Source organism: Lipomyces doorenjongii, assembly GCF_038497915.1.
Source record: "Lipomyces doorenjongii strain NRRL Y-27504 unplaced genomic scaffold V1508scaffold_26, whole genome shotgun sequence".
Classification (NCBI taxonomy): domain Eukaryota; kingdom Fungi; phylum Ascomycota; class Lipomycetes; order Lipomycetales; family Lipomycetaceae; genus Lipomyces; species Lipomyces doorenjongii.
The window spans coordinates 167,053-191,566 of record NW_027118093.1 but is presented as its reverse complement, the minus strand read 5'-3'; the positions used below and the strand labels follow the sequence as shown (position 1 = coordinate 191,566).

The window sequence follows — 24,514 nt, the reverse complement described above, 5'->3', positions numbered from 1 at the left end:
TTACGGCATATAAATCTAAATGATTGTTGCCTCGCTAACGAAAGTCTAAAGCTGTTTCCATTACCACAAGGCGAATTTTCTCGCTTACATCTCGTCCAAACATCCGCTCGTGTCGTGGGCTAGCTACCGTGTAATTACTATTATTTTGCTGTAATTCCAAGTTCTGCCTATCCACTATAAAATCGTTCTGTGTTTATGTCAACCGCGCCGCTCGCTCTATACATCCGTTCTTCCATTTAAGCTCCTGGCAAACAGAAGAGATCGCTGCGCCGCAGAATAAACGCGCCACATTGAAATCCGGTACTAGTCCGAAAGAGGAGTGGCCATGAACCTCCTCGTTCAAACCGTTCGAAACGAGCGGAACTTCCGCCGAGCAATGCAAGCTGGAATTTAAGATGCTAGAACTCCCTCGACCGCATATTCGTGTGATTCGTGTCGAATCATATTGAAGTTGTAACGCTTCTATACTATTGATACATTCTATACTACAAGACATCACAATCCTCATAGTCCACTCAGTGGTCATCTATCTTCAAAGTCAAATATAGACAGCTCGAAAATACTCGCCTTTGAACGCGTCCTCGGATCCAACGTGGAACGAGCACACCAGCCCAACTCGGACCTTTGGAAGGTCGTGCACTCCGTGACGCGTTGGCCAACCAGGCTCGCTTTCCCATGAACCAGCAAACTCCCAATGGCAACCCTTTTCTATCTGATTGCCGCATGGTTGTGTGGTCTAGCGCCGTAGTTATATCCGCCAACCGAATTCTAATCCAATTGCGTCTAGTTACATGCTAAAATTTTGGTGCATTCGGTGCCGAACCATTACATCCCCGCCGACTCCTACGTCGCTGCCAACCGTAATCAACCCGGTCAATCAGTGTACTGCGAACTTGCACCATAGCTGTAAGCTCTTTAACAAACTCCTATTCCAGATTAGCACAACGCAGTTCTGCAACCAATCAACAGTAAAAGCATTACTCACTTCAAAGATAATAACGTTTCCCAATAAATGGGCGACACTGACGTAACGAGTCTTCCCCGTCTCCGGTCCCATAACCTGAATTACTGTGGGAACATACTCAATATCCGTAACTATATCATCCATTTCAATACCCCGAACCGTCTTGCCTTGTCCAGCGACACCGCTTTCATCACGCCCAATGACCTCATCTTCACTTGCCAAAGGCTTGTGAATATCATCGCTCATCAGAAAAGTGCTGGCAAATTCGCTCGGGCTGCTCCCGAGCCTGTTAAACGACATCGTTGACGATTCGTAGCCATTTTCTCTTGAGAACCGCGACGAAGAGAACGACGCTGGCGACATGGTCTGCGTCGCCGTGGTCGACGACCTGCGGTCAAGTGGTGATGACATCAGAGACTCGAACGCGCGGAGAGAGTCGTGAGATTTCATGGGTCGAAGGACGGGCGGCGCACGCAACGGTGTCACCCAATCCGAATGGAATGTCGACGTCGGCGACAAGAAGGGAGAACCTGCGAATGTAGAGTGTGAACGCTTGTGTGCTGACAGATGCGCACTTGATGGCACCGAGAGGATATCGCCTGCAACACTCCCCCCTCGTCGATGCTGACGGCTAGCTAATGGCGATGTCTGCGGCTGCGGCTGTGGTGGTCGCGAGCGCGAAGGAGGCGACCGCGTCTCGGCCCTGGGCCCCGACACGCTAGACACAGATACAGATCGATACCCGACTGGTTGCCGCAACGACACCGGCGACGAAGTCGTGGAAGACGACCAGTAAATCTGCTCGGCACGCTGCTGCGTGTCCATAGGCGACAGTGAAAACCGCTGCGATTCGGCTGCGGCTTGAGCCTTTGCCTTCATGTCGGCTACCGGGCTCGAGAACGCTACTGCGGCGGTATCATCGATTTGGTCCTCGTCATCCTGGAGCATTTGCCTCCGTTCGGCAAGTTTATCGTCGAATCCCGAGATTTTTTGGCGATATTCGTCAATCTTGTCGCTAAGGGCCAGTAACACTTCCATCATCGGTGACAGTTTTCGCAATGTAGTCTTTTCATAACGCTCTTCGTGCCTTGTACCCCAGTACTCGTCATCAGAATCGGACATGTCGTCGGCATACTCCAGTAATTCTTGTAAGCTTATGTCAAATTCGACATCTTCGGCCTCTGAATCATCCATCTTTATCCCTTCGATCGTATTATTCTCATCTGCACCATCGTTATCGAGCCTTGGAAGCACATGCGACACCGCCACATCATCCAACTTAACCAACATCCATCCACGCAAGGACATCCATCCACATGAAACTAAATCGATAAGCACTCTAGTCAATACAAGATTCAGTTCCACAGTGTTAGCGAAGAATAATGAAAATAGGCGGAGTAGCTCATTCCACGTGTGATCCTCGACATTGAGAGTATGCGAATACAAGTTCGGCATATCCTGGCTTGTCAAACCGTGTGCCACAGCTCCATCCAGGTTTTCTGAGCGCGCGATACTGGCCGGGAGATATGCATGCGATTCTAGAACTAGTCGATTGTCCTTCAGATACCTATCATACAACTGACTACTTAGTTCGTCCGTCTCAGTGGCGGGCATAAGTGATAGGAAAAATTCCATTTCTTGAGAATACACGTTAAACGGCGTGACAGTGGGGGTAAACTGATCAGTAATCTGAGTGACTTGGAATAGTGTATTCAACGTATACGGATAATGCTTGCGTACAAGCGTCGACACTAGTCGTAAAGCAGCAACGATTGTCTGCTGGGATAATGACTGCAAACTGTTGGTAATAAAATCAATCAAACTAAACGTCGTCGCAGTCATCTTGGTCGGTATTCGCTCATCCATGTCGTCTGTCTCGTATTCGGGAATCACATGAGGCTTGGGTTTTGGAGTAGATGGAATCGAATCCTTATTCACTATAAGTGATGACAAAATCAGGCTGATGATATCCTTCTGATCCAAACTTTCGAAAATTGCCCTGAGATACGTTAGTACCGCAATAGCTGCTCCGCCGCTAACACCCCCTTCCACATCAATGCCCTCCGCCAGTGAAGGAACCAGCAATTGTTTCAAGAACAAGGTTTCAAAATTGTCCAACAATGTATTCTGAATCACTTGTGATCGGCAGTGACTTAGTGTATCTTGCCAGAATTCTAAGTACGACAAAAAAGTCTGTAAGTGGACTTTATTGTCTTCCACATCTTGGGGATCGTCATGCCCAAGGGCATTGTCGCCAACCGCAACTGGAACGAATTTGCGTTCGGATTCTTTCGCCATGGTCACGATCTTGGGCTCTGCTGTCGTCTCGAAAGCGCGAAGCATTGTTCTACTTCGATCAGCCCTTCGGCCGCCAATGTAAATGTTTCATCACATACCTGCTAAGTTGGCTGTACAGTGCTCCCAGTCCAGATGCCATCAGAGTTCCAAAATCACTCTCAAGAATCCATTGCTCTAGAGGGGACGAAGGCCATGCTAATTCAACAATATAAAGCAACCCTGTGCGTGCGAATTGTCCGGCGCGGCCATCATGGTGAATAAACTCGAGGAGAAAGTAAAATAGCGGGAAATTATTCTACGAATAGTTAGTATGTTGTTAGGGAACGATGAGATCGGCCATTACTTTTGTGGAGTCAGTGCGCAGGTCATTGATAAGTTCGTCGATTACATCAGCTGCATCGTCCATATTCTTCCGACTTGTCGAGCTATCTTCGTGGCCATCATCTTCCAGGCATTCCTTGGAGCTGGAGCTAGCCACGACTGTCTGTAGCAGGCTCCCGACTTTCTGCGAGGGCTCTGCGTCCGGAGAACTCTCGCCGATCGTAGTAATTTCAGTGCTATTCTCTGTCTCGCATTGTACTTCATCTCTAGGAGCATAACCTTCGGTAGGTATAGATTCACTTTGTGCATTGTATTGAATATCTCGCACCGGAGACATCTGAGATTCAGTAAGCACAGAGTGAGATTTGTCTTTCAGAACGTCACTATTGGACTCAGGCGGTAGCTCATATACCATCTCAGGCATGTCCTCATCGTCCACTTTTTGACCGTCATCCCGCGACCGAGACTTAGATCCAATTGATGATCGGTCGTTCAACAATACGTCTGAGATATCTGTTGCCGGTGTACTTCGCGACAAATGGATCCACTTCATCAAACTCTGCGGTTCCGACCTCAACCTTGATGCCACTGAAAACAACATCTCCGCAAACTCTTCCTCGAGTACACGTTCACCACGACTCCTTTTCAACTCGCACAGAAATATGTTAATGCTCCTAATAACCTGATCATTGCTCATCAAATCCTCTTCCCCGCTCTTGATAAGTATCGAGAATGCCGCGACCGATACTTTGATGATCGAGGGCCCGCACAATTGCGTTATTTCCGCGATTTTGGTGAAAATCCCGTGGTCAAGGGCGTACTGGAGACATATCCTTCGCGTGCCAGTTTGTTCGTCTGCTTGAATTAAATTCGCAATCTCCAAAATTTGGAGAGCGACTTTATCTTGCCCTCGAGAGTCCGACCCAGCCAGCAATGCTTCTTCTTCTTTCTGTCCAAACTTAGCGCTCAGCGTCCTATTGGCTATAACAAATCAAAATACTATACCTACCGTCAAAGAAATCCACGCCTTCTCAATCGCAGCTGTTCCGCCTTTATTCTCTGCATCCTTCGGCTGCCTTCGCCATAACCCCCAAAATGACATGGCTCACGTACTATGCGTGGCAGGAATGGTATGATTTTATCTGACGCAAGAGTATTCGTATAAGTGGTCGCATTGGCATTTGTTCGTTGATAATGGATGTCTCGATGTTCAGTTGCATGTGCGCTCACGAGTCCCCCACGCATCAGCCACGGCGCACAGCCACAGGGAGGGGGGTAAGCGCCAGCGATGGGCCAGAGAATACAATCATTTTATATATGGCGTCGCCTTGAATGAGGTAGGAATCAGGATCAATGGATATACATAATCTAAAAAGTACCTCACACCGTTCTCTAAGTACATCTATAGACCAAGTCCAAGGTTGACAGCACCCACAACGACCCATTTCCCATCGCGGCCGAGAATCTTGTCCATCGCCGTTTCACGAACAGCGCAAAAGACCGTCTGGCCCTCTCAGTGGCCCGGCGCATTCTTCTTGACTCGGCAGTCAACACGACGGTCTCATCGTCATCCACATGTTGACCTCGAAATAAGCTAGAATAGTGCGAATGACTCCTCAGAACGGTCACGTGGAGGCAAGGAAGTGCGTGATCGAGATAGGATTATGCACGTCTGATCTGCATGGGTTTCAGGAACCGAGTTTTTTGGCCAAGGTAAAGGTAAAAGCTACGGGGCAAGGTAACTAAATCTAAACCGCCTCCATTACTAAAGCGACACCCTTTCCCTTTTAGGCCAAATTTTATCACGTGATTCTAAAAATAAGGTAAACTGTCGTTCTGACTTTGGGCCAACAATTTGTTATCTTTGCAGCTTCACAAAAAAAACCTTGCAATTAAATTATATATTACATGTTGACGTCAAACACCATAAATGTCCCCCCTTCATCGGGTACCTCGACCTCGCGGCCTCGAGAGGTTGTAGGAAGTCAGTATCCGTTGCATGGTGGTGACGGCGGATACGACTTGAAGTGCTCGGGCTCCAGAGAATCGCCATTGGCAAGGATAGGCTGAATTATATGAGCACATCGCATTTCCATTGTTCTAGGGAAGACACTTGTACATGGACGGGGTGCGGTTGTTGGTTAGGTTGCACCACCGGCACGATAACATTGTCACAGTTTTCGCCATCAAAATCTCTCACTCGGGTTCTGAACTGCATCATCCTGGATGCCCAGTCTTTGCGGTATGCAACGACATCTTCTCTTTCATGTCCATCATAGTATATATCCTGCTCCGTTTGTCGAAACCCCATAGACGGAGGTATCGGATGCATGTTCCCAATTGTCCAGTACTCTTGGAATATAACATTATTCCTTCAACCTGACAGCTGACCTACCATTCAACGGAGTCGTACTGAAAACTCAATGAATTTGTTCTTTATAGCTTCATCTCTCAATAATGACACTGTCCTTATCTACTGCCCTCTTTCCTTTAATTGTAATACTGCTTGTCGACGAAAATATGTGGTGAGAGGCTTTACCTGGAATCCGGTCCTTTTTTAAGGACCTTGCCTCCTCCAGTTGCTCAGCATTGAACCGCCAGACGCATTCGCTGTGCCCTTCAACCTTTTTCAAGCCATGTGTGATTCTCTCCGCCGACAGTTGGCTATGAGGTGTGGCGGTGCCAGCACATAGAACTACATCAAATTTTGCTAGATGTGGCTGTTCGTTCCGTTTAAGGCTAAAGTGGGCCCTGTGTCAGCGGGAACTTGCGTCTGTCTGAGCATGTTATAAGTGCCACATTTGCGGCGTCTTCTGCGGTGAAGTTTGTCGTTTATTCCGCAATCAGTCCACCAGGCAGTCTGTTATAACCTGCTCACCAGCCACGGGCGGCGCAAGTCGCCAGACGAGGAATTGGGCGGAGAGCGGGATAGGGCTGCGAATATTACAATCTGCAACCTTCTCCGCCGGCACTTTCCTAGTTTTCTTTTCCTGTTGTTTACCTGTTCCTAGGTAATACGCTCTCGCCGCTGTCCCTACATCCTCGTGCGGCCGCTGCTGTGCCTGCCCCTGCTGTCGAACCTCCGCTGCAGTGCAGTCCGCCATGTCCAGAGACGTACGCGGCGATGTCCAGGACTCGCAACACGCCCGTTTCGTACCGGTACCGACCGCCAGTGCCAGTCTCTCCCAACACCATCTACCACCCCCACCTCGGCCGCCTCCCGGACTGATGCACCAGCAATCCCATTCCTTGTCTGGTATGATGCAACACACAATGCCTCCCCAGCAGGCTTCGCCGCAGCATCATTCGCATCTTGCCCAGACCTCCCAGGCACCGCCAGTTGCGACTCCCTCACCTTCTGCCGCGTCGCCCGGCCTGTCTCCCGTACCGAGCAAGAGAAAGAGTAGTCGAACCGGTCAGGTGTGTATTTACGTGTGTTTATCAGGTGTCGATCAAGTGCTGACATCTTGCTCTATTCTAGGCTTGTGACAGATGTAAAGTAGGTTTATGGTCTCCATTGTAGGCGTAATGGCTTTGCAATTATGCCGTCATGGCCGCAGTGACTCGTGAGCTGTCCGTGTCTTGCGTCGTATTGCTTAACCGCTTTCAATTGCCCGACGGCCGTATAGTCGGCACATGCCATAGAAGGATATTAACTTGTTTATAGTTGCGCAAAATCAAATGCAATGCCACCACTGGTGCCTGTACTGCCTGTACTCTTGCCAGAGTTGCTTGTACAAACACCGATCTCAACTCCCGTCGCGCAGTTCCAAGAGGATATGTCGAGTCTCTCGAATCGCAAGTCATGTCTTTCAAGTCACGCGTCCAGGAGCTCGAGAGTATCCTAGTTAGCCTAGTGCCCTCTATTGATCTCGCGAATTTACCACGCCCCGAGCAGTTATCAGTCTTAAAGCGGCATTTATCGCCAACTGTTCTTCCGTCGATTGAGACACTGACGTCGATAACACTGCCTCCTGTTCAGTCCGCCGACAGCAAATATGATGACACTCGACTGCCTGTCTATGTCGGCGAGAATTTGTCTTCCCCTGATCACCGTGTGGGATCTTGGGATGAGGCCACATTATCAAGTATGTTCCATTTTATAATACTCTATTGGTATGTGTCTCACAAAGAAACAGTCTTTGGTATCCACATAAACCTTCGTGATCTAGCGCCCGGTAATCTCGGAGATACCAACTTCTTCGAAATATTTTCAAGTCCCAAGCCTGCCAAGATGGAGCTCCCATCATATGAGGAAGCGAAGCTATACGTTGAGTCGTTTATTGGTGTCATTCACCCAGTGATTCCAGTTGTCAGCAAATCGTGGATTCTTCAGGAGATCAATAAATTATACAGTGATGAAAACTATGTGCCGACTGCCCAGACAGCAGTCATCGTCAACATGGTGTTTGCGCTGATCACGTCCTCGATCGATCTTTATCAGCGCAAGATGGATAAATATCGGGAGAACTACACACCAGTATCCGACACCTTTTACCACCGCGTTATTCCATACCTTCACGATCTCTTTCACAAGCCAGATCTTGGGTCAGTCCAAGCACTAGTCTTGATTCTAGTGTTTCTGCGACCCTCCCCTCGTCCTCAGTCGTCATGGGCACTGGGCCGTCTGGCAATGACAATCGCTATCCAGCTCGGCCTGCACAGAGAAAATCTCCAATCACTAGGTGCCGCGAGATCGCTCTCTCTTCGGGAGTCTCAGCTGCGGAAGCGTGTCTTCTGGTGCCTGTTATCACTCGAATCCGCCATCTCAAATAGGCTGGGCCGCCCACTAGCTCTCAACAACAAGAACTTCGACACAGAGCTGCCACTTGCGGTCGACGATGAGTATCTCGATGGCACGGATTACCCGAAGAATGAGAATCCGTGCTCATTTTTGCCCGGACTGGCGCTTTTCGGGCTGACGAAGATTTCGTCAAAGGTATACTCGACTTTCTACGCCGTGATGAAGCCTCCGGCAGAAGAATATGAGCGTCTAGTATTCGAGTTTGAGGCTGACCTTGCAAAATGGAAGTCTGAATTACCTGAGAGCTTGACATGGAAGCCTTCGGATAGTACTGGTGATTTACGAGACAAGCGGTATGCCGGAATCATGTGGCTTACGGTGAATGAGCTGCATTTGTTCATCCGTCATCCATCTGGTTCGACGACGAACAATCAGGCGTTCAATGAGGAGTCGCGGACTATGTCGGTGGGCATCGCCAGAGAGCTTTTGCATACCATGAATAACCTCATGAAAATCAATCACGTTGAGTCAACGTGGTACAACGTCTCGGTGCTACTTACGGCGCTGTTCACGATTTTATACGGGGCGTGGTCCCGCAAAGATCTATCCAGAGAGGAAATCAATAGAGTCAAGGAGGACGCTGCAATTACATTGAGCGTTATAGACGAGATTGCGATCTCGCTGGGTACCGATGTAGGTAACAACAAAATGCGTGAAGTTGTCAGTGCTCTGTCCGAGGAGACGATAAGAAAACTGGAGGAACGACATAGTCAATACAAATATCACAGCCTCCAGCGAGAAGAATCTCAACAGCCACAGTCACAATCACAACGACACCAGCAGCAGCAGCCTCCTCCTACACAACAGGTGCAGGCACAGCCGCTCATGCCCCAACGATATCCGCTATCCCGCGATGCTTACACTATGGACCAAAACCAGGCTCAACAAGGTATGGACCATTCAATGTCCGGTCCCTTATCGCATCTCGTCTCTGCATCAGTAGCAGCGGCCGCCGCCTCAGAAACGTCGATACCAGCGAGTTTGTCGATGGATAGAACCCATCCGTACGGCCAGAACTCTCCCTATGCACCACCGTTGGCTACGGTTTATACCGGTGCTCCACCGTCACATCCGCAATCTCCATATACCCCGCAACCAACCCCGATGTACGAACCCTCCCCACATCAGCAACGTATTCAGCAAAATGTCCCGTCAACGACACCCCAGTCGTCGCCATATCTGTGGCAAGCCGCGGCGGTCGCTGCTGCTGCTGCTGCCGCCGCCGCTCGGTCTGATGTCCAGCACCAAGCTGGGACACCAACAGGCGCTGCGAGGACGAACGGCGAAGGTTCTGTGACGCCTGCTATCTGGCTAGACGGCTCACTCAGTTGGCAAGAGTACGTGTTCACGGAAATGCAAGCGCTCGAAAAATTGTCGTACTCTGCAAAGCGAAGAGAAATCCCTCCCGCTGCAGCCGCGGCTGCGGCGGCTGCGGCAGAAGGAGTCGTGCCGTCCAGTCCGCCGGGACATGGTCGGCCAGGACAAGACCGGGAGAATAGTGGTTACGGGAATGGTATGGGTGGGAGTTATTACGGGTAGGTTTTTTGTGGAAAAGTAATTTTGTCATGATATGCTGTTGCATGGGTATTTGTTGTATAGTATTTTGTATTTGGCGTGTTTTGTAAGTTATAAGAGAAGTATGGAGTTGTGCGATATTATGTATATCTGATGTATTTTTGTATATTTTTGTATCTATAGGCTTATAATACGGCTAAATAACATTTTGGGATGACGTGTTGGATAGGTTTGTAAATGTTATTTAGGGTGATAAAAGTCGTTCGGTTTCAATTATGTACAGAATGTGATAGAACCGATTCGATAATTGTCTTTTTTTAGAATTCTGCAATAAATAACCGATCCTGGCAATCTCACGTTCTTTCTCAAAATAGTTGTGAAGCGAAAGCGCTAGTTGGCTAGCATATGTCCCGCACATTGTCCTGCCTCCCCGCCTCGCAGCAGTATTAGAGTTCAGTTTGTCACCTCCCGCCCATTGATTCAGCCTCTGAAGGCTTAAATCATCGCTCGTATTCGCGATCGTATAAGTTAAATTGCTTTTTTTAAACCACATCCGGAAATCAAATAGGGCTAGGCTTTCTCTCCTAATGATAGCGATGACGTCAGAGAGGCAATGATAGTCCCTAACGCTCAAACGCTGAATTAATTGCCAATCGGTGAATTTTTAGAGCCATCGCTTAACGCACGCTCAGCTTGGGACAGAAAGCCAATATGTCAGTCTAAAGGTTAATACACACAATACATCCGTAACCCGCATAAAGTTCGATCTTCTTCATTGTCAGTTGAGCAGGGGCTGTGCATCTGAATCAAAAAGACCGCGGCTACTTCAATGCCTCCTCTCCGTAGGCTCCACAAGTATAAGTGCTCGTGTTCGTCTTGTTGGTCCGGCTTTGAGTTGTCGTAGCGATCGGGACTTAGCGCAACACGCACTCCGGACTTGTGATATCTGTATTGACAGATATTATATATATATATATATTCATATATATATTTCCTGTGGCTCTGTGAGTCATTTACGGCATCTGAAGTCCAAAGACCAGTGACAAACTATCGCAGTAATTATCATGAAATTGTTATACGGTCTCCATTTTGTTCTCTCCATCGGCTCAGCCTTGGCTTTCACGGTACATGAAGTTGCCGTCGGTCAGGGCGGTTTCGTCTTCAGTCCAAACTCTGTTACGGCTGCCACTGGCGATTATGTCCGCTTCACATGGGCTGCTGGCGTAAGCGCATCTTGGTCAAGGGTCATTGAGGATTGCTGATAGTATTGTAGCCCCACGGTGTTGCGCAAGCGGCGTTTAATTCGCCCTGTGTACCGCTTGCTTCTCCATCCTCTGGCGATAGCGTCGTGTTCTTCTCCGGCATAATGTCACCGTCTGGATCCACTATGCCCACATTTACAATCAAAGTCAACAGTACAGATCCCATATTCTTCTACTGTCCGGTAGACGGGTACTGTGTCACTTGATTCTGCTTATATTTGCTACGGTTTCTAATTTTTGCTAGGCACTGCGAGGGCGGCATGGTCGGAGCCATCAATCCGTCCTCGGATCAGAGTTTGAGCGCATTCGCTTCCGCGGCGGCGATGGTGTCTTCAAGTACGACGCCGTCGCAATCTGCTGGGAATGTCCCTATTGAGTCGTCTTCTGCCTCGTCCTCGTCTTCAACCTCCGCCTCTGCCTCTTCTACATCAGCTGCGGGATCTACGACATCATCGCACACCTCTTCGGCCACGACGATGTCTAGTTCGACACTAACTTCTGCCGCCCCCTATGCCTCGACGACGAGTTCGAGCGCGAGCACACAGGTACTCAATGCCGGAGCTCTACTCGTGGCTGGGGGGCTCGCGTTGTTGCGGATGTTCGCTTGACAATTTGGTGAAACGGACAAAAGCGATAGGCTCATGCCCCGGTCAATTGAAGTTGAGACAAGCTAGTTGCGTCACTTTTGGGCGATAATTATTGACGAGAGGAAATGATGTACTGGAATATATGCTGTTAAGTTGAATCTTGTCAGGCTGGTGGATCAATCCACACAGTACACCTTTGTGATAAATGACGTTCAGCACTATCCTCAAAACCCCACATGTTTACTATCAGAAGAACCGAATTTTCAAGCAGCTTTGGATGACATCATCGAGAGAAATTGCCGCCTCTTACTGCCCGAGCAAAGGTTATCATAAACTTCCCGATAAATTTACACCGGAAATAAATTGTAAAAAGTTAGATGGTGGCCGCGGTGTACGTGCAAGGCGCGACGACATTGAAGTCGGTAATGCACCTGGTGCGCTCCAAGGTAGATATTGGTCGGTGCTTTAATACCGAGCGGACGAAAATGTTAGGCATCGTGGTAAGGCTAGATTCGACCAAGTAGACGATGTTGTCAACTGGTCCATTCAACAGCCTATTGGCTTAAATCTAATGAGAATAGAAATCGATCTCGTTGGCGGTGGTAATTAACCCTAAACCACTGAGCAACGCCGCATTTTCCGGGGCTTGAGTCCCTGATTCCTTAACGCAGTACCTGCAACATTTATCAAAAGGGCGTTGGCAGCTCCTTGTGCAGTCTGTACTTAAATTCTGGAACTTGCGATAAGTTCCTTGCACTATGCACTTTCCAGCTCGCTCTATCCGACTCTTGTCTCGACAGATCTGATTGCATAGAGGGCCCATGCCAAACTATTTGCAGGAATAACGGACTTGGGATGCCAAGCTTGCCAGTATGGTATACTCCTCCTTACATCTTAAACTCATTCCGTAGCTGAGACATGGTTTGGTTCAGTTCGTCGCCTACCAGCCGCCTCTCGTCGTTGAAAGCCCGAACACCAATATTTATTGGTGCCTCTCACAAACCAAGCCAGCTCAAAGTGCGTCCGGGGTGCCATCTTCACTCGCTTTTTGTCCAGTCACTCCTTAATTTGTCTTTGGTCGAGACAGATCGGTGATTGATTTGTATAAAAGATCAATGTCTGTTGTGTACATATACACGTTGTCTGTAAAAATGGCCGTCTCTAACAGTCTAAAACTATCTCTAGAACTAGATTGAGCGGTACGCGGAATTGATTTTAGTGTCTTATAAACTGTTAGGCTGAAACTGCTCTCTAAGGCCCCAACCCGGACAAATCCCAAATAATCTCGGTTGAGTGGTAAGGTGCTTGGCAAGGGTAAGGGCCTGTCTTGGACGAGACTGGACACACGTGGGGCCAAGCTGTGGCCTTTGCGACCATAGCTGACTTGTTCCACTCAACCCACTCAGGGATGACACCGGCCATTAATAATGGGTTCGCAATAGCTTATCATGTAGTGGCGGATCTGATTATCGGAAGTATCGAATATGAGACTTTCGTTTCGGACTTAACGTATGGTGACCATTGAGCGCAGGGATCTGTCTACACACAGTTTCTTGATGAAATCATATGGTGATTGACAGCCGAAGCGTGTCTTGGGGGCCTGGGCTAAGCTGGGCAAACTAACAGGATTGGCCATCTTAACAGAGCGAACATTGCGACGTCTTATCGGATATTCGCGGTCTCGGCTTATTCTATGCGCATGAATTTTGCCAGCAGCTTGGCATTGAATCTCATTAATAGCACAAGCTATCATTTTTGCGGGTAGTTTATTAACTCCCCAAGCATCCCCAAATCTGCCTTGTTGACAGCTTGGAGAATCTTGGCTCTAATTGCTGGTATACTTCTACATCCCACACGATGAAGTCCGCATACATTCTCGCTCTTGGACTCTCACTGGTCACGTCCACCATGGCTTACCAAGTTCACAATATCTCAGTCGGCCAAGGTGCGCTTGATTACAGTCCAAACACTGTTACCGCATCTGTCGGCGACTATGTACAATTCACATTTTTGACCGGCGTGAGTGACACTTTGTTACCAGAACTGCGTATTTCAAATATGTGACTAATTTGACTCATGGGGTCGCGCAGGCTAGCTATGATTCGCCATGCACACCTTATTCGGATTCCACCGAAGGAGCTGGAAAGAATGGAATCTACTCTGGCTTAATTGCCCGAAAAAATTCGAACTACGTATGTCTAGTTTCGTGGATTACCTCCATTTTACTTGTAAGTTAACGCATGATGTAGTCCCCAACATACACGATTCGGATCAACAGCACAGATCCAATCTGGTTTTACTGCCCGGAAGCCTAGTACGTTATCCTTTGTGTCTAGGTTAATCCGTTACTAACGTCAACAAAGTCACTGCCAGTCCGGTATGGTCGGTGCCATCAACCCCGGTAATGGCCAGTCCGTCTCAGACTTCACCAACCTCGCCGCACAGCAGTCGCACAACAGCGCTCCGGCAGTCCATTGGTGCAATAGGTGACATGCCGACATCGCCCTCGAACGTTTCAGTCACCTCAGTCGCGTCGACGTCTACCTCAGTCGCCGCGCCAGCCTCTATCATCACTATTTCTGCAACCTCGAGTTCGGCTGCTGCCGCTTCATCGTCTGTCAGCGCAGCCAACGTTAACGTGGCCAGTGGAGCCATCCTGATTACAGCTCTGGCGGCAGGACTCCGCCTCCTCGCATAGACGACCAGATTTTTGGATATTACGCCACGTATCGCGTCTACAGAGTTTGAATAGAAATGGTGTAAAACCATAGATAGTTTCATATGGCGAAGAATAGACCTGTTATCATTGCCGGCGTCGGTTCAGTGTGCTAACCAACTGCACACGCCGCATTGGCTGAAGCTCCAATTATAGAACGCATTAGAATGTACTTTCCATATTGTAGAGAGGTTCAATTATTGTTTGCTGAATAGAACGCCAAGATCAAGAAAGTATTATAATTGCCTGTCTGCAACAAATGACCATCTACTGCAGTCTGCAGTTCAATTCCCAAAGCAAACAGAAAAAGAAGAAATCCTAGAACAAACAACCAACGTCACAGAGCGATAATCTCTCAGTCGCTATACATCGCATTCTAGTCATCAAAGCTTCTAGAAACAGGCGTGGACGTGAAAAAACTTCCACTCGTATGTGCCACAAAATTAAAATATGGGTCATCAGAAACAGGCAGTTGTCGGATCGCCATCACGAAATCACTCGTCCGTGCCGTCGCTCGCGAGCTTGTCAACCTCACCCTTGATTTATTGTCCTCCGATAATCGTAGTCCTGTTCGATGTGACTCAGCAGTTGAACTGACAGCATGGGTAGAGCTCCGCGAGGTGTCCGACCTATGTTTAGATTTACGTTGCTATGCCGTTAGGTGTCTTGGACATTGTCTAGGCATAATATATAGACATACCAATAATTTATGTAACCGAGATTCTAGATACTGGGACCAGCCAAGTACTCGAGACAATCCATAATTAGCATTCAGTTGACGCGCTGCTGTGAACGGGCAATTCCTTCCATTAGGTATGAGACTTGCCACCTCCACGGGCCGTTGCATTTGCTCTATGTGTAGCTTTCCCCTTTCATCGGTCGCCACCTTATTTTCGCGATTAGCTACGGATGGTCGCGAATTGCCTGACTGGCTATCTGTGTCACTGAATCGACTGAGCACAAGCATGTCAGGCGGGCTAATCGTAGCAAGTTCGGTTCGTAATCGAAGAAGTAGATCAGAGTGCACAGGATCTGAACTCTCATTCAGCTTTTTCGTAGACCGCAACCTTGTACGTGGTCTGCATTTCTGAACTACTGTTAGCCATATAACAATCTTAAATCTAGGACCAAGAACCAAAACACATGCGTGTAGATTATTTGACGCTCTCGCCCTGTACTTGCGTTTAACATTCTTCGGCACATTTTTCATTGCCAACACAATATCAGTCTCAACACTCAAAACACTCTCCAGACCTACTACAAAGGCGGTAAACAGCAGCCTTGAATGACAAATATCATCAAGTTTGCCACCATACTCAGGTCGGTAATAATACGCCGAGTCATTTGTGTTATAGCGTACCACACGGCGGTGATAAGGAGCTGTTTTGTTGCAAGACAGCATGTCGTTGATGTATTCCCTCTCGGCGTTGATGCGGGAGATTTCCTGCGACAAAAAGAGTTCGTGCAGCGAAGGCTGCTCTCGGCATAGATGCTCGCCATTGTTATCGGCGTCGTATTCGTAAATTGATGGAATCCAAGCAAATGGGTGGTGTTTACCACTGGCATCTGCCTGGGTGTTGTCACCTCCGGTCGTCCATTCACTAGTACACATCCAACTATCCGAACTTCGACCTTTTGCACTCGGAACGGAAATTAACGTCGATAGTGGAGAAGTGAAGTACACCGAACAACTTGCTTCCATGTCACGCACATCGTCGTCGTAATTCTGATCGTTGTGGTCGTCGGCGGAATCTAAATTTTGCTGACGTTTCTCTGCGGGAGAGGCCTTACGTAGTTTCGATCGAATTTCAGTTATCAAGATCAGGATCCGGAGCATTATGAGTCGCAATGATGTATGCTCTTCGAAAATGAATGTCGAGGGTACGAGGTTACCTACATAAAGGAGTGAGTTCCAAAGTTCATGTCCTTTTGGCGTTGGTCTCACAGTCTCAACTGCGGCTCTCTAGACTGGATTGAAACACCGTCTACCATGTCAGCAAAGGTCAGGTTCAGCATAATGAGTTACTTCATCGTTCCATAGATGGACTGGAAGAACTGTATTATTCGATCAGGAATGTGACTTTTTAAGTTGTGCAGATACTCGCCTACGGTTGAGTATCGTGGAACAGCCACTACCAAAAGATACTGCTACAAGTATATGATTGCAACTATCACGGGACAGATGACAGATAATTGGATATTTGATGGAGAAGCAATTGTTGGCGAAACGAAAAAAGGTCAAAGATGCAGACTTTGTAGGAACGGTGGAATCGCTCCATGTATCGCTTTCGCTTTTGTAGAGTCCAGCACATAGTTGCGTTATGCACTGCGTAGAGAGTCCAATTTGATTACCATCCACGAACTCGCGCGATTCCTAGCTGCGCAATCATGAGCCCAGCTCCAAGGAATAAGCACGGTCACCGTTGACTTTCTTCTTGGTGTCGTTGATAACACTTCGGAAAACATATGAACTTTCCAGTATTCGACAGTCGCCACCATTAATAGTTGCTGCACGGAGCGCTTGATTTATCAGATATTACTTATTATCGTCATCTTCGCTTCCATACTCTGTTGCAGGTGGACGACTGACAAGAAGCACACAAGAGAGTAATATTCATCCACTCATATCTCCCACGTTCTCGAACAATTAAAGTTAATCCAATTTTACCCACCGTCAAGATCGGCCGATTGTCGAGCGCGCCGCGCCGAATTAGCCATCCGAGGCAACTTAATTTTTTTTTCCATTCTCTCTTATTTATCTATTCATATATACATGCATTTTGGAGCTATAGAAATGGACCTCGTTAATCACCTTAACGACAGACTGTTATTTGCCGTCCCGAAAAGTAGGTACCAAGATTTTCACAATTTTTCATATATAGACAAGTCTGGCCGGTTGCGATGGCAGCAAAATTTGGTGGCTGTGACTAATGAGGACAAAAATTGTAGAGGGCCGGCTATATCAACAATGCCTCGAACTATTGAAAGGTGCAGATATCCACTTTAATCGGAGTAATCGACTTGATATCGCGCTGTGCACAAATCTGCCTATCGCCCTCGTTTTCCTGCCCGCAGCTGATATCCCGCGGTTTGTCGGGGAAGGCCGCGTTTCGCTCGGTATCACAGGACAGGACCAAGTCGCAGAGTCGGACATAAACGTGCGTGAGATCGTTGATTTGGGATTTGGGTCGTGTAAATTGCAGGTTGAGGTACCGGAGAATGGCGAGATTTCGGATCCTCGCCAGTTGATTGGCAAGAGTATTGTCACATCGTTTACGAATCTTACCGAACGTTATTTCCGGAAATTGGAGGCCGAGGCCGCGATTGGTGAAGAAGCTGTGAATGGGGACGGGAAGAAACATTTGAAAACTGTTATAAAATATGTTGGTGGCAGTGTCGAGGCTGCGTGTGCGCTCGGAATTGCTGACGCGGTCGTCGACTTGGTTGGTATGTCGCCACTTTTCATTCGGTTCCAAGATAGACGCAAATATACTGACTACAATGTACAGAGTCCGGCGAAACAATGCGGGCGGCTGGTCTGAAAGCAATCGAAACCATCTTCGAAACCTCAGCCGTTCTTATCGCATCGCAGCATCCTACACACCCCGATCTTCTCGAGATCATCGTCTCCCGCATCAAGGGTGTCATCGCCGCAGGAAAATATGTTCTGTGCAACTACAACTGCCCACGCGAGAAACTCGACGTCGTGATCAACATCACGCCTGGTCGCCGCGCACCAACTGTGTCGCCACTTGAGGATGAAGCTTGGGTCGCCGTCAGCAGCATGGTGGAAAAGAAGCGCATCGCAGAAGTAATGGACAAGTTGCGGGCCAGCGGTGCCGAGGATATTTTGGTGTTCAACATTTCAAATTCTAGAGTGTAAACTATTTAGACATTTCTGTATTGCAAAAGGTAATGGGTTACTTATGGGTGTAATATGTCGGTATTCGTAAAAATGTTTTATATTTAGATTCTGTGAAGCTAGCTCTGGTTACATATAGGTTCTTGGATCTGCAATGTATGTAATAAACGATACTAGGTATTAGGTCGTACATAATGCTATGTTGTACATTTTGGCGCGCCTTATAAGCTGCTCATAAGAGTAACTTGATATGTATGAAAAGAGGAACATATACTGACTGAGCTACAGCAGATGGATACCATGTGCAAAAGAAAAGTATATTGTGAACAGAATATTACATTATGAAGGTAGAGGTCATTTTATTATTTAAAATAAATAAACATTAACTGGAATACATGCGTCATGTTCAGATGTGATTCTCTGAATGTTCTTCCCTAATATCACCAAACCGTTCAGCTTAATGCAAACAGAACACCGGAAAAACAAACTCCTCCCTCCAATTTCTGCATTATGCAATTAATGCCAAATCATAAACTAAGCCAAACAATAACAATACCGAACTAAGCAACGACTATCGCTACAAATAAGTCGTGAACGTATTCAACCCTGTCCCAAACCGAGTTTGCCCATACCTATTAAACCACTACAACGTACGAAGTTGTCATATCAACGATGGGTTGTCCGAATCTTAACCGGTATCTGGACCGCCGAGTCTCCCGACGATTCGCCAGACGATTCGTCAAGTTCGGCAGTTTCCGTCGTTTCAGAGGACTCACCGCTACTAATCCTCTGGTCACCTTTCTTCCCTGTAGGAGAAATTTCAATATCCTTATTCTCTCCGACTTTCCGGCCGTATTTGGATATGAGCTCTAAGATGGTGTATGACATCAGCTGTCGGCCGCGCGACGGGATTATAGCGTTCTCGGCGATATGCATGTCCAGGTTACCAGACGATTCAGAGTCTACAATTTTTTGCAAAATATGCGATGTTAACATGCATACCATCACACCGCAGTCTGAACCATTTGTCTGCATTATTGTATGAGTACGATTTTGGCAAATACATTACCGGGTGAATAACAACATACCTGCTGCGGTGTTGGCATTGAATATAACGTCAACTTCGCGCACTCCAATAACTTTGTCAATTTTTTCGCGACAATTTCCGCCTCTTGAACGTTTATATCCTCTAGTGTGTCGTAGTAATAGCCCGTCTTCTTTTTCGTATCGACGACTAGCAATGACCAGTGACTTCCTCCCTCTGCGAGATCAACATTTGCGTTGTTGTTTATCGGTAGGAAGATAAATCGCGTGCTATTCAGCAGTGGCAGCACACCTTTCAGATCAAGAGGGTCTATTCAACGTATCAGCTAAATGCCATAAACCAGCATCACAGCATATGAAGCAACATACTTGGCGACTGCGCAAGTAAAAATACCATGGATGGTCTCAACAGAATAATCTCTTCTGGATGCTCCATACCAGTGTACACTTCCGACCGCTCAAGGAACTCGTACCAGAATGTGAGATTATTATCGTTGAACCATTGATCATCCCGTAGATTGTCAAAATCCTGTTACATTGTGAGTTTGTGTTGTGCGGAACAATGATTAATGGACAATAATAGGACGAACCGCTTTGTATACCGAGACGTCGTAATCTACCGCAACCGTCAATACACAGTCCGGCACAGAATCATACAAACCTACATTCAAGTATTATATCATTCGATCGCATCTGCATATTCAGTGTCAGTAAGCATATCCCCTTATCACATTATCCGCAGATCGGAACGCGGCCGACAACGCGCTGAAGAATCCCAGGACAGGACAACTCACCGTCAATAACTTAAGCAAAGTAGTGAACAGTTTGAATGTCCGTCTTTTGCTGGTAGTCATTTATTCGTGTTGTAATCGAACAAGGCGGGAAAGATGCTGCGTAAGCACTGACAAGGATGTGGGGAAACGCAGGTTGGAAAGAGAGGGGGAATGAAGATGATGTGCTAAACCCAACGGAGTCGATTAGACTTTCCGCGTCCTTTTAACATATACAGTGTAATCTGCTTCGGACAGAATTGAACTGTTGAGTTTATGAATAAAAGAAACGCTAAGATTACGCTGACAGAGAAGTGATGGAGGGCACCAACCAGCATAGACTACGAACGGCCCGTGACATCGATGACGTCGAGTTCGCGCTATGCACTTATTTAAGTTTAGTGGTGGCGTTTACTACAAAGCAAACCCTCAAAGGAAGAGCTCGAGTATTGACCACCAAATAGACCTACTAGATAGATACGGTAATTGTATTATTATAGTCGAAAAATATTTTGTCAACAAATTTTGCGAAGCTACTAGATTTCTATTACAATCTAGCCTGCCTAAAGACATATATCTCTTTGTGCATTCATATGATTCGAATTTCCTGTTATTATGTCACGATGCGCAAACCAAATGTTTGATAGGATTTGGTAGTGTCATGGAACATGTTTACATTTAAGTTAGTATGTGTTAATAAAGTAGCTGTGGTGACGCGTATCTACCAAATACGAAACTGGCAAAACCCGGATACAAACAAATCTGCTAGCAGCCTACCGCTGACGATTCTTGATGACTGCGGAATCAAGTGTGAGATCCTTTTACTTCTACGTTCCATTGTCAGGCCCGGCTATCTCGGTTGTAATCTCGAACCTGGCATCCGCACCACTCTTTGGTCGAGTGGGTCATGCGCCTGGCATCTCAAAATATTAGTGTCTGACTGCCACATCAAATCCTCTCGAACAGTACAACCTAAGCATCTTACCAATATTGAAAAATCTCTTCACATGTTCTGCTTAAACTCTCAAAGTCTCATGGCGACATGTCGGGGTAAATAATTGATTGGGAACGCGCTAAATAATAATATGTGGCACTAAAATCTGGTGTGGCCCCTGATTCTCTCGTCCCAACGCCGCACGCCAAAAACTTTTACTGAACAAATCAGTCGATTTACATTTCAGCGCCTTGTACATAAACAATATCTCGAAAGGCTGATATCTGCAATACAATGCAATTTGAACTAATGAATCCCGCTATCGGCGACACAGACGCATTCTTGCATTCATTTCCGACTGCTCCGGTTATCGTAAGAGGCAACGAAGAAGAACCATCCGACGACGATGACGACGAATTAGACAGCAACGACGACGATAGTCATGATTTTATTGACGGCAACGGTGCCGCTGGTGGCGGAGTTGGGGGTGGTAAAGGCAAGACTTTGCATGATCCGAATGATATCTTAGCAAAATATGCGTCACGGATAAAAGTAGACGAGCTGGTACCGCCAATTAAGAACAAGTAAGTATATTTCTATCGTTGGTTTTGTTTGTATTACGTGCTTTGGGAAATTAGAAAGCTAACGTGATTTAGGATTACCGATAAGTCTGATCGGGCGACAATCGAGCAGGTCTTGGACCCTCGCACCTGCAAAATCCTCGCCAAATTCATCAACAGAGGTGAACTCTACGAAATCAATGGATGCATAAGCACCGGGAAGGAAGCGAACGTCTATCACGCCAGAACAGACACCCACGAGCAGCGCGCCATTAAAATCTACAAAACCTCAATTCTTGTGTTCAAAGACCGTGACCGGTACGTGACGGGTGAATATAGATTCCGACATGGCTACAGTCGACACAATCCGCGGAAAATGGTAAAGCTCTGGGCGGAGAAGGAGATGCGGAATCTGAATCGATTATATCAAGCGGGAATCCCGTCTCCGAAACCGATCGCGTTGAAGATGCATGTGCTAGTGATGGAGTTTATTGGCGATGACGAAGGCTGGCCATCACCACGGTTGCATGACGCTAAAATCGACGACAACAAATATGTCGAACTGTATCGCCAGCTTGTCGCGTACATGATTATCATGTATCAGAAGTGCCGATTGGTACATGCGGATTTGAGCGAATACAATATCTTGTACCACCACGAGAAACTCGTCATAATTGATGTCTCGCAATCCGTCGAACATGATCACCCACAGAGTCTTGAGTTTCTGCGAATGGATATCAAAAACGTAAACGATTTCTTCGGTAAGCATGGAGTCGTGTGTTTTTCGGAGCGGCAGCTATTTGGACTAGTTATGAGCACGACGGCAGAGGAGGATTTGGTTCTTGAGAAATTGCTCGAAAAGTTAGCGCATACGGAGCCAGTGCCGGAAGATGCGGTTGATGATGCTACGTTTAGGAAGATGTACATTCCGCAGACGTTAGAGCAGGTCTACGATATCGAGCGCGATGTAGCCCGGATAAAGAGCGGTGAAGGACACGAGCTTGTGTATAAGGACCTCGTGCATCTGGATATTAACGACAGCACGGGATCTGAGAGCGAGTCTGACGACGCATCTGATGACGAGGACGACGAGTCTGGTGAAGAGTCTGGTAGCGATCGGTCGTTCAAAGAACGGCCCACTGTCCTCAAGGGCAAGAAGTTTGAAAACAAAGAAGAGAAGAAGGTACGAACCAATGAATTAACTATCTCATTTAGTTGCTTACTAACGCCACACCAGGAACGCAAAAAGCAAGTGAAAGAGCAAAAGAAAGAAAAACGCGCCAAGAAAATGCCCAAACATTTGAAAAAGAAACTTGTAAATAATTTAAAACGACGTTAGCACCTGTAAATAGCACACAATTAGCTTGGAAATTTGTACAGTCATTACGATTTGCATAATATATTATTATTTCGGTAGCGCTGGAGCTGAGATGAGTCGTTTCTTAACCTGCTCGATCAGTGTTGCACTGAGCTCCGGTAATGCCGAGATTTCGTGGGCAATGATTTCGTATCCGATCGGCGGGTCAGATAGACCTGGCCATAAATCACTTGGTAGATAATCTCCATTTTTGACATGAAAAGATTTTCGGGACGCCATTTCCTCTATTGTCAATCAGAAAAAGAAATTCCTCTACCTTTATAATTGACGTACCGTCGTAAATGAACTTGAGCTTGTCCAGAGCGTCGCGCACAACTTTCTCCATCCTATTTTGCGTATTCTTCCGCCTGACGACCTCTAGCACCAGCGCATCATAACTATGCAGGAACCGCTCAAAGTATTCCACCAGCGAGTCCAATTCATCCAGTAGCGAGTTTCTTCGACTAAAATACTCAGCGACGCCTTTAGCGAATTGTCGTGCCGCGAGAAGGTGATTCTCGAGCGAAGTTTGATGTAGCGACAATTTGTCACAGAGTTCTGCGGTCGAAGAGTAATGCTCGGCGGAGGACATAGCAAAGTCGAAGATGCTGTCGCCAAGCGCCTTCATGTCGGAATGGCGGTGCCGGAGCTCGTCAACTACATCGTCTACCTGTGCCGCGTCGTCGCGTAGGACGTTGATGAGATCTTCTCGTTCTGGGTCTTGTTGTAAATTCTGCGTGCTAGATGTCATGAGTGCTTGCGAACACTGATCATAATGGTGTGCCAAACTCTCTAGCAGTGCGCCCATCGCGTGCGCATGGTTTTCAATCGATTCTAATGAGCTTACGAGAGTCTTGTAGAACGATAAGTCTGATGACGCAGGAGGCAGAACGGATACCTCGGACGACAACTCTGAAATTTCTGTATCAAATTGTGAAATATCCGTCGTCATTGTCCCATGTGCGTCCTAAATCGAATTAGTCTATCTACAGAAACCCGAGTCACAGCAGCATACCTGGAAATAATCAATCGCCTGCCGTAGCTGCGCCTTCAATTCCTCCACCACAGCATCATCCGTATGATACTTCAACGACCTCTGCCCTTCTTCTGTACCTTTAAACCCCGCATCAACAATAGTGCCCTCTAACTTCTGCAACACACTATCGAGCCTGTCCCCGCTCCGGTCTAACTCAACCAAGCTACCATGAAACTCATCCTCAAAAGCGCCTGCAGCAGCATGCAAAGCCTCGTTAACTTGATACAGTAATGCAATCTGCGCATGCACTTCCCGGGATAAGAACAATGTTTTCGAATGAATCGCGAACGCCGACTCGAGCGACTCCCGTGCGGAAAGGACTAAGCTGCTGGCTGACGAGCAGATAGGCTCGGCTATGGTGAGAGCCCGCTTCGCGTTCACGAACCAGTCAGTTTCCATGTCGTCTTTGTGTACTAACGTACCAGTTGATCCAGATCGACAGCTTAACCATAGAGACTAATTATCGTTTCTCAGTTTCCCCCGC

At 47.2% G+C, this 24,514-nt stretch overlaps 9 protein-coding genes across 9 annotated transcripts; 5 read left to right on the top strand and 4 right to left on the bottom strand.

Annotated features, from left to right (window-relative positions):
• Positions 1-794: 794 nt before the first annotated feature.
• On the bottom strand, positions 795-5,088 carry V1508DRAFT_447780 (Retinoic acid induced 16-like protein-domain-containing protein; the record flags this gene model as incomplete). The annotated part of the gene is made up of 5 exons (XM_066942452.1): positions 4,593-5,088; positions 3,606-4,532; positions 3,361-3,557; positions 986-3,311; positions 795-926 (listed from the first exon to the last, which is right to left on the bottom strand). The coding sequence occupies exons 1-5, from the start codon at positions 4,683-4,685 to the stop codon at positions 795-797; spliced, it is 3,675 nt and encodes a 1,224-aa protein (XP_066795696.1). The 5' UTR covers positions 4,686-5,088.
• Positions 5,089-6,498: 1,410 nt separating this feature from the next.
• On the top strand, positions 6,499-10,249 carry V1508DRAFT_418005 (fungal-specific transcription factor domain-containing protein). Its single transcript, XM_066940406.1, has 4 exons — positions 6,499-7,003; positions 7,065-7,082; positions 7,251-7,671; positions 7,723-10,249. The coding sequence occupies exons 1-4, from the start codon at positions 6,686-6,688 to the stop codon at positions 9,924-9,926; spliced, it is 2,961 nt and encodes a 986-aa protein (XP_066795695.1). The 5' UTR covers positions 6,499-6,685; the 3' UTR covers positions 9,927-10,249.
• A 717-nt stretch (positions 10,250-10,966) lies between these two features.
• V1508DRAFT_404474 (uncharacterized protein) lies at positions 10,967-11,370 on the top strand (the record flags this gene model as incomplete). The annotated part of the gene is made up of 2 exons (XM_066938630.1): positions 10,967-11,125; positions 11,176-11,370. The coding sequence occupies 2 exons, from the start codon at positions 10,967-10,969 to the stop codon at positions 11,368-11,370; spliced, it is 354 nt and encodes a 117-aa protein (XP_066795694.1).
• A 1,773-nt stretch (positions 11,371-13,143) lies between these two features.
• On the top strand, positions 13,144-14,449 carry V1508DRAFT_455945 (uncharacterized protein; the record flags this gene model as incomplete). Its single annotated transcript, XM_066942635.1, has 5 exons — positions 13,144-13,770; positions 13,842-13,943; positions 14,001-14,065; positions 14,115-14,228; positions 14,344-14,449. The coding sequence occupies exons 1-5, from the start codon at positions 13,609-13,611 to the stop codon at positions 14,447-14,449; spliced, it is 549 nt and encodes a 182-aa protein (XP_066795693.1). The 5' UTR covers positions 13,144-13,608.
• A 394-nt stretch (positions 14,450-14,843) lies between these two features.
• V1508DRAFT_397659 (uncharacterized protein) lies at positions 14,844-16,304 on the bottom strand (the record flags this gene model as incomplete). The annotated part of the gene is made up of 2 exons (XM_066938168.1): positions 14,844-15,116; positions 15,168-16,304. The coding sequence occupies 2 exons, from the start codon at positions 16,302-16,304 to the stop codon at positions 14,844-14,846; spliced, it is 1,410 nt and encodes a 469-aa protein (XP_066795692.1).
• A 957-nt stretch (positions 16,305-17,261) lies between these two features.
• V1508DRAFT_354924 (uncharacterized protein) lies at positions 17,262-18,350 on the top strand (the record flags this gene model as incomplete). The annotated part of the gene is made up of 3 exons (XM_066936937.1): positions 17,262-17,313; positions 17,417-17,914; positions 17,977-18,350. 3 exons carry the CDS (start codon positions 17,262-17,264, stop codon positions 18,348-18,350), a joined length of 924 nt encoding a protein of 307 aa, XP_066795691.1.
• A 282-nt stretch (positions 18,351-18,632) lies between these two features.
• On the bottom strand, positions 18,633-20,463 carry V1508DRAFT_417985 (uncharacterized protein). Its single transcript, XM_066940404.1, has 6 exons — positions 20,168-20,463; positions 20,039-20,066; positions 19,964-19,989; positions 19,743-19,902; positions 19,418-19,683; positions 18,633-19,358 (listed from the first exon to the last, which is right to left on the bottom strand). The coding sequence occupies exons 1-6, from the start codon at positions 20,225-20,227 to the stop codon at positions 18,996-18,998; spliced, it is 903 nt and encodes a 300-aa protein (XP_066795690.1). The 5' UTR covers positions 20,228-20,463; the 3' UTR covers positions 18,633-18,995.
• An 801-nt stretch (positions 20,464-21,264) lies between these two features.
• Positions 21,265-23,132, top strand: V1508DRAFT_417980 (RIO1 family-domain-containing protein). The gene is made up of 3 exons (XM_066940403.1): positions 21,265-21,661; positions 21,734-22,820; positions 22,875-23,132. The coding sequence occupies exons 1-3, from the start codon at positions 21,372-21,374 to the stop codon at positions 22,974-22,976; spliced, it is 1,479 nt and encodes a 492-aa protein (XP_066795689.1). The 5' UTR covers positions 21,265-21,371; the 3' UTR covers positions 22,977-23,132.
• On the bottom strand, positions 22,821-24,479 carry V1508DRAFT_371011 (autophagy-related protein 17). Its single transcript, XM_066937475.1, has 3 exons — positions 24,010-24,479; positions 23,289-23,961; positions 22,821-23,239 (listed from the first exon to the last, which is right to left on the bottom strand). Exons 1-3 carry the CDS (start codon positions 24,427-24,429, stop codon positions 23,043-23,045), a joined length of 1,290 nt encoding a protein of 429 aa, XP_066795688.1. The 5' UTR covers positions 24,430-24,479; the 3' UTR covers positions 22,821-23,042.
• Between the last annotated feature and the right edge of the window lie 35 nt (positions 24,480-24,514).

Bases quoted from the DNA above. Each gene is read 5' to 3' on its own strand.
- V1508DRAFT_371011 (XM_066937475.1), bottom strand. From the start codon at position 24,429: ATGGAAACTGACTGGTTCGTGAACGCGAAGCGGGCTCTCACCATAGCC. The intron at 23,962-24,009 runs GTATGCTGCTGT...AATTCGATTTAG, and splicing joins AGGCGATTGATTATTTCCAG to GACGCACATGGGACAATGAC. The intron at 23,240-23,288 runs GTACGTCAATTA...GATTGACAATAG, and splicing joins GCTCAAGTTCATTTACGACG to AGGAAATGGCGTCCCGAAAA.
- V1508DRAFT_418005 (XM_066940406.1), top strand. From the start codon at position 6,686: ATGTCCAGAGACGTACGCGGCGATGTCCAGGACTCGCAACACGCCCGT. The intron at 7,672-7,722 runs GTATGTTCCATT...ACAAAGAAACAG, and splicing joins GGATGAGGCCACATTATCAA to TCTTTGGTATCCACATAAAC.
- V1508DRAFT_417985 (XM_066940404.1), bottom strand. From the start codon at position 20,227: ATGACTACCAGCAAAAGACGGACATTCAAACTGTTCACTACTTTGCTT. The intron at 20,067-20,167 runs GTGAGTTGTCCT...CTGAATATGCAG, and splicing joins CTTTGCTTAAGTTATTGACG to ATGCGATCGAATGATATAAT. The intron at 19,990-20,038 runs GTAGGTTTGTAT...CGGTTGCGGTAG, and splicing joins GAATGATATAATACTTGAAT to ATTACGACGTCTCGGTATAC.
- V1508DRAFT_417980 (XM_066940403.1), top strand. From the start codon at position 21,372: ATGCAATTTGAACTAATGAATCCCGCTATCGGCGACACAGACGCATTC. The intron at 21,662-21,733 runs GTAAGTATATTT...AACGTGATTTAG, and splicing joins GTACCGCCAATTAAGAACAA to GATTACCGATAAGTCTGATC. The intron at 22,821-22,874 runs GTACGAACCAAT...ACGCCACACCAG, and splicing joins AAAACAAAGAAGAGAAGAAG to GAACGCAAAAAGCAAGTGAA.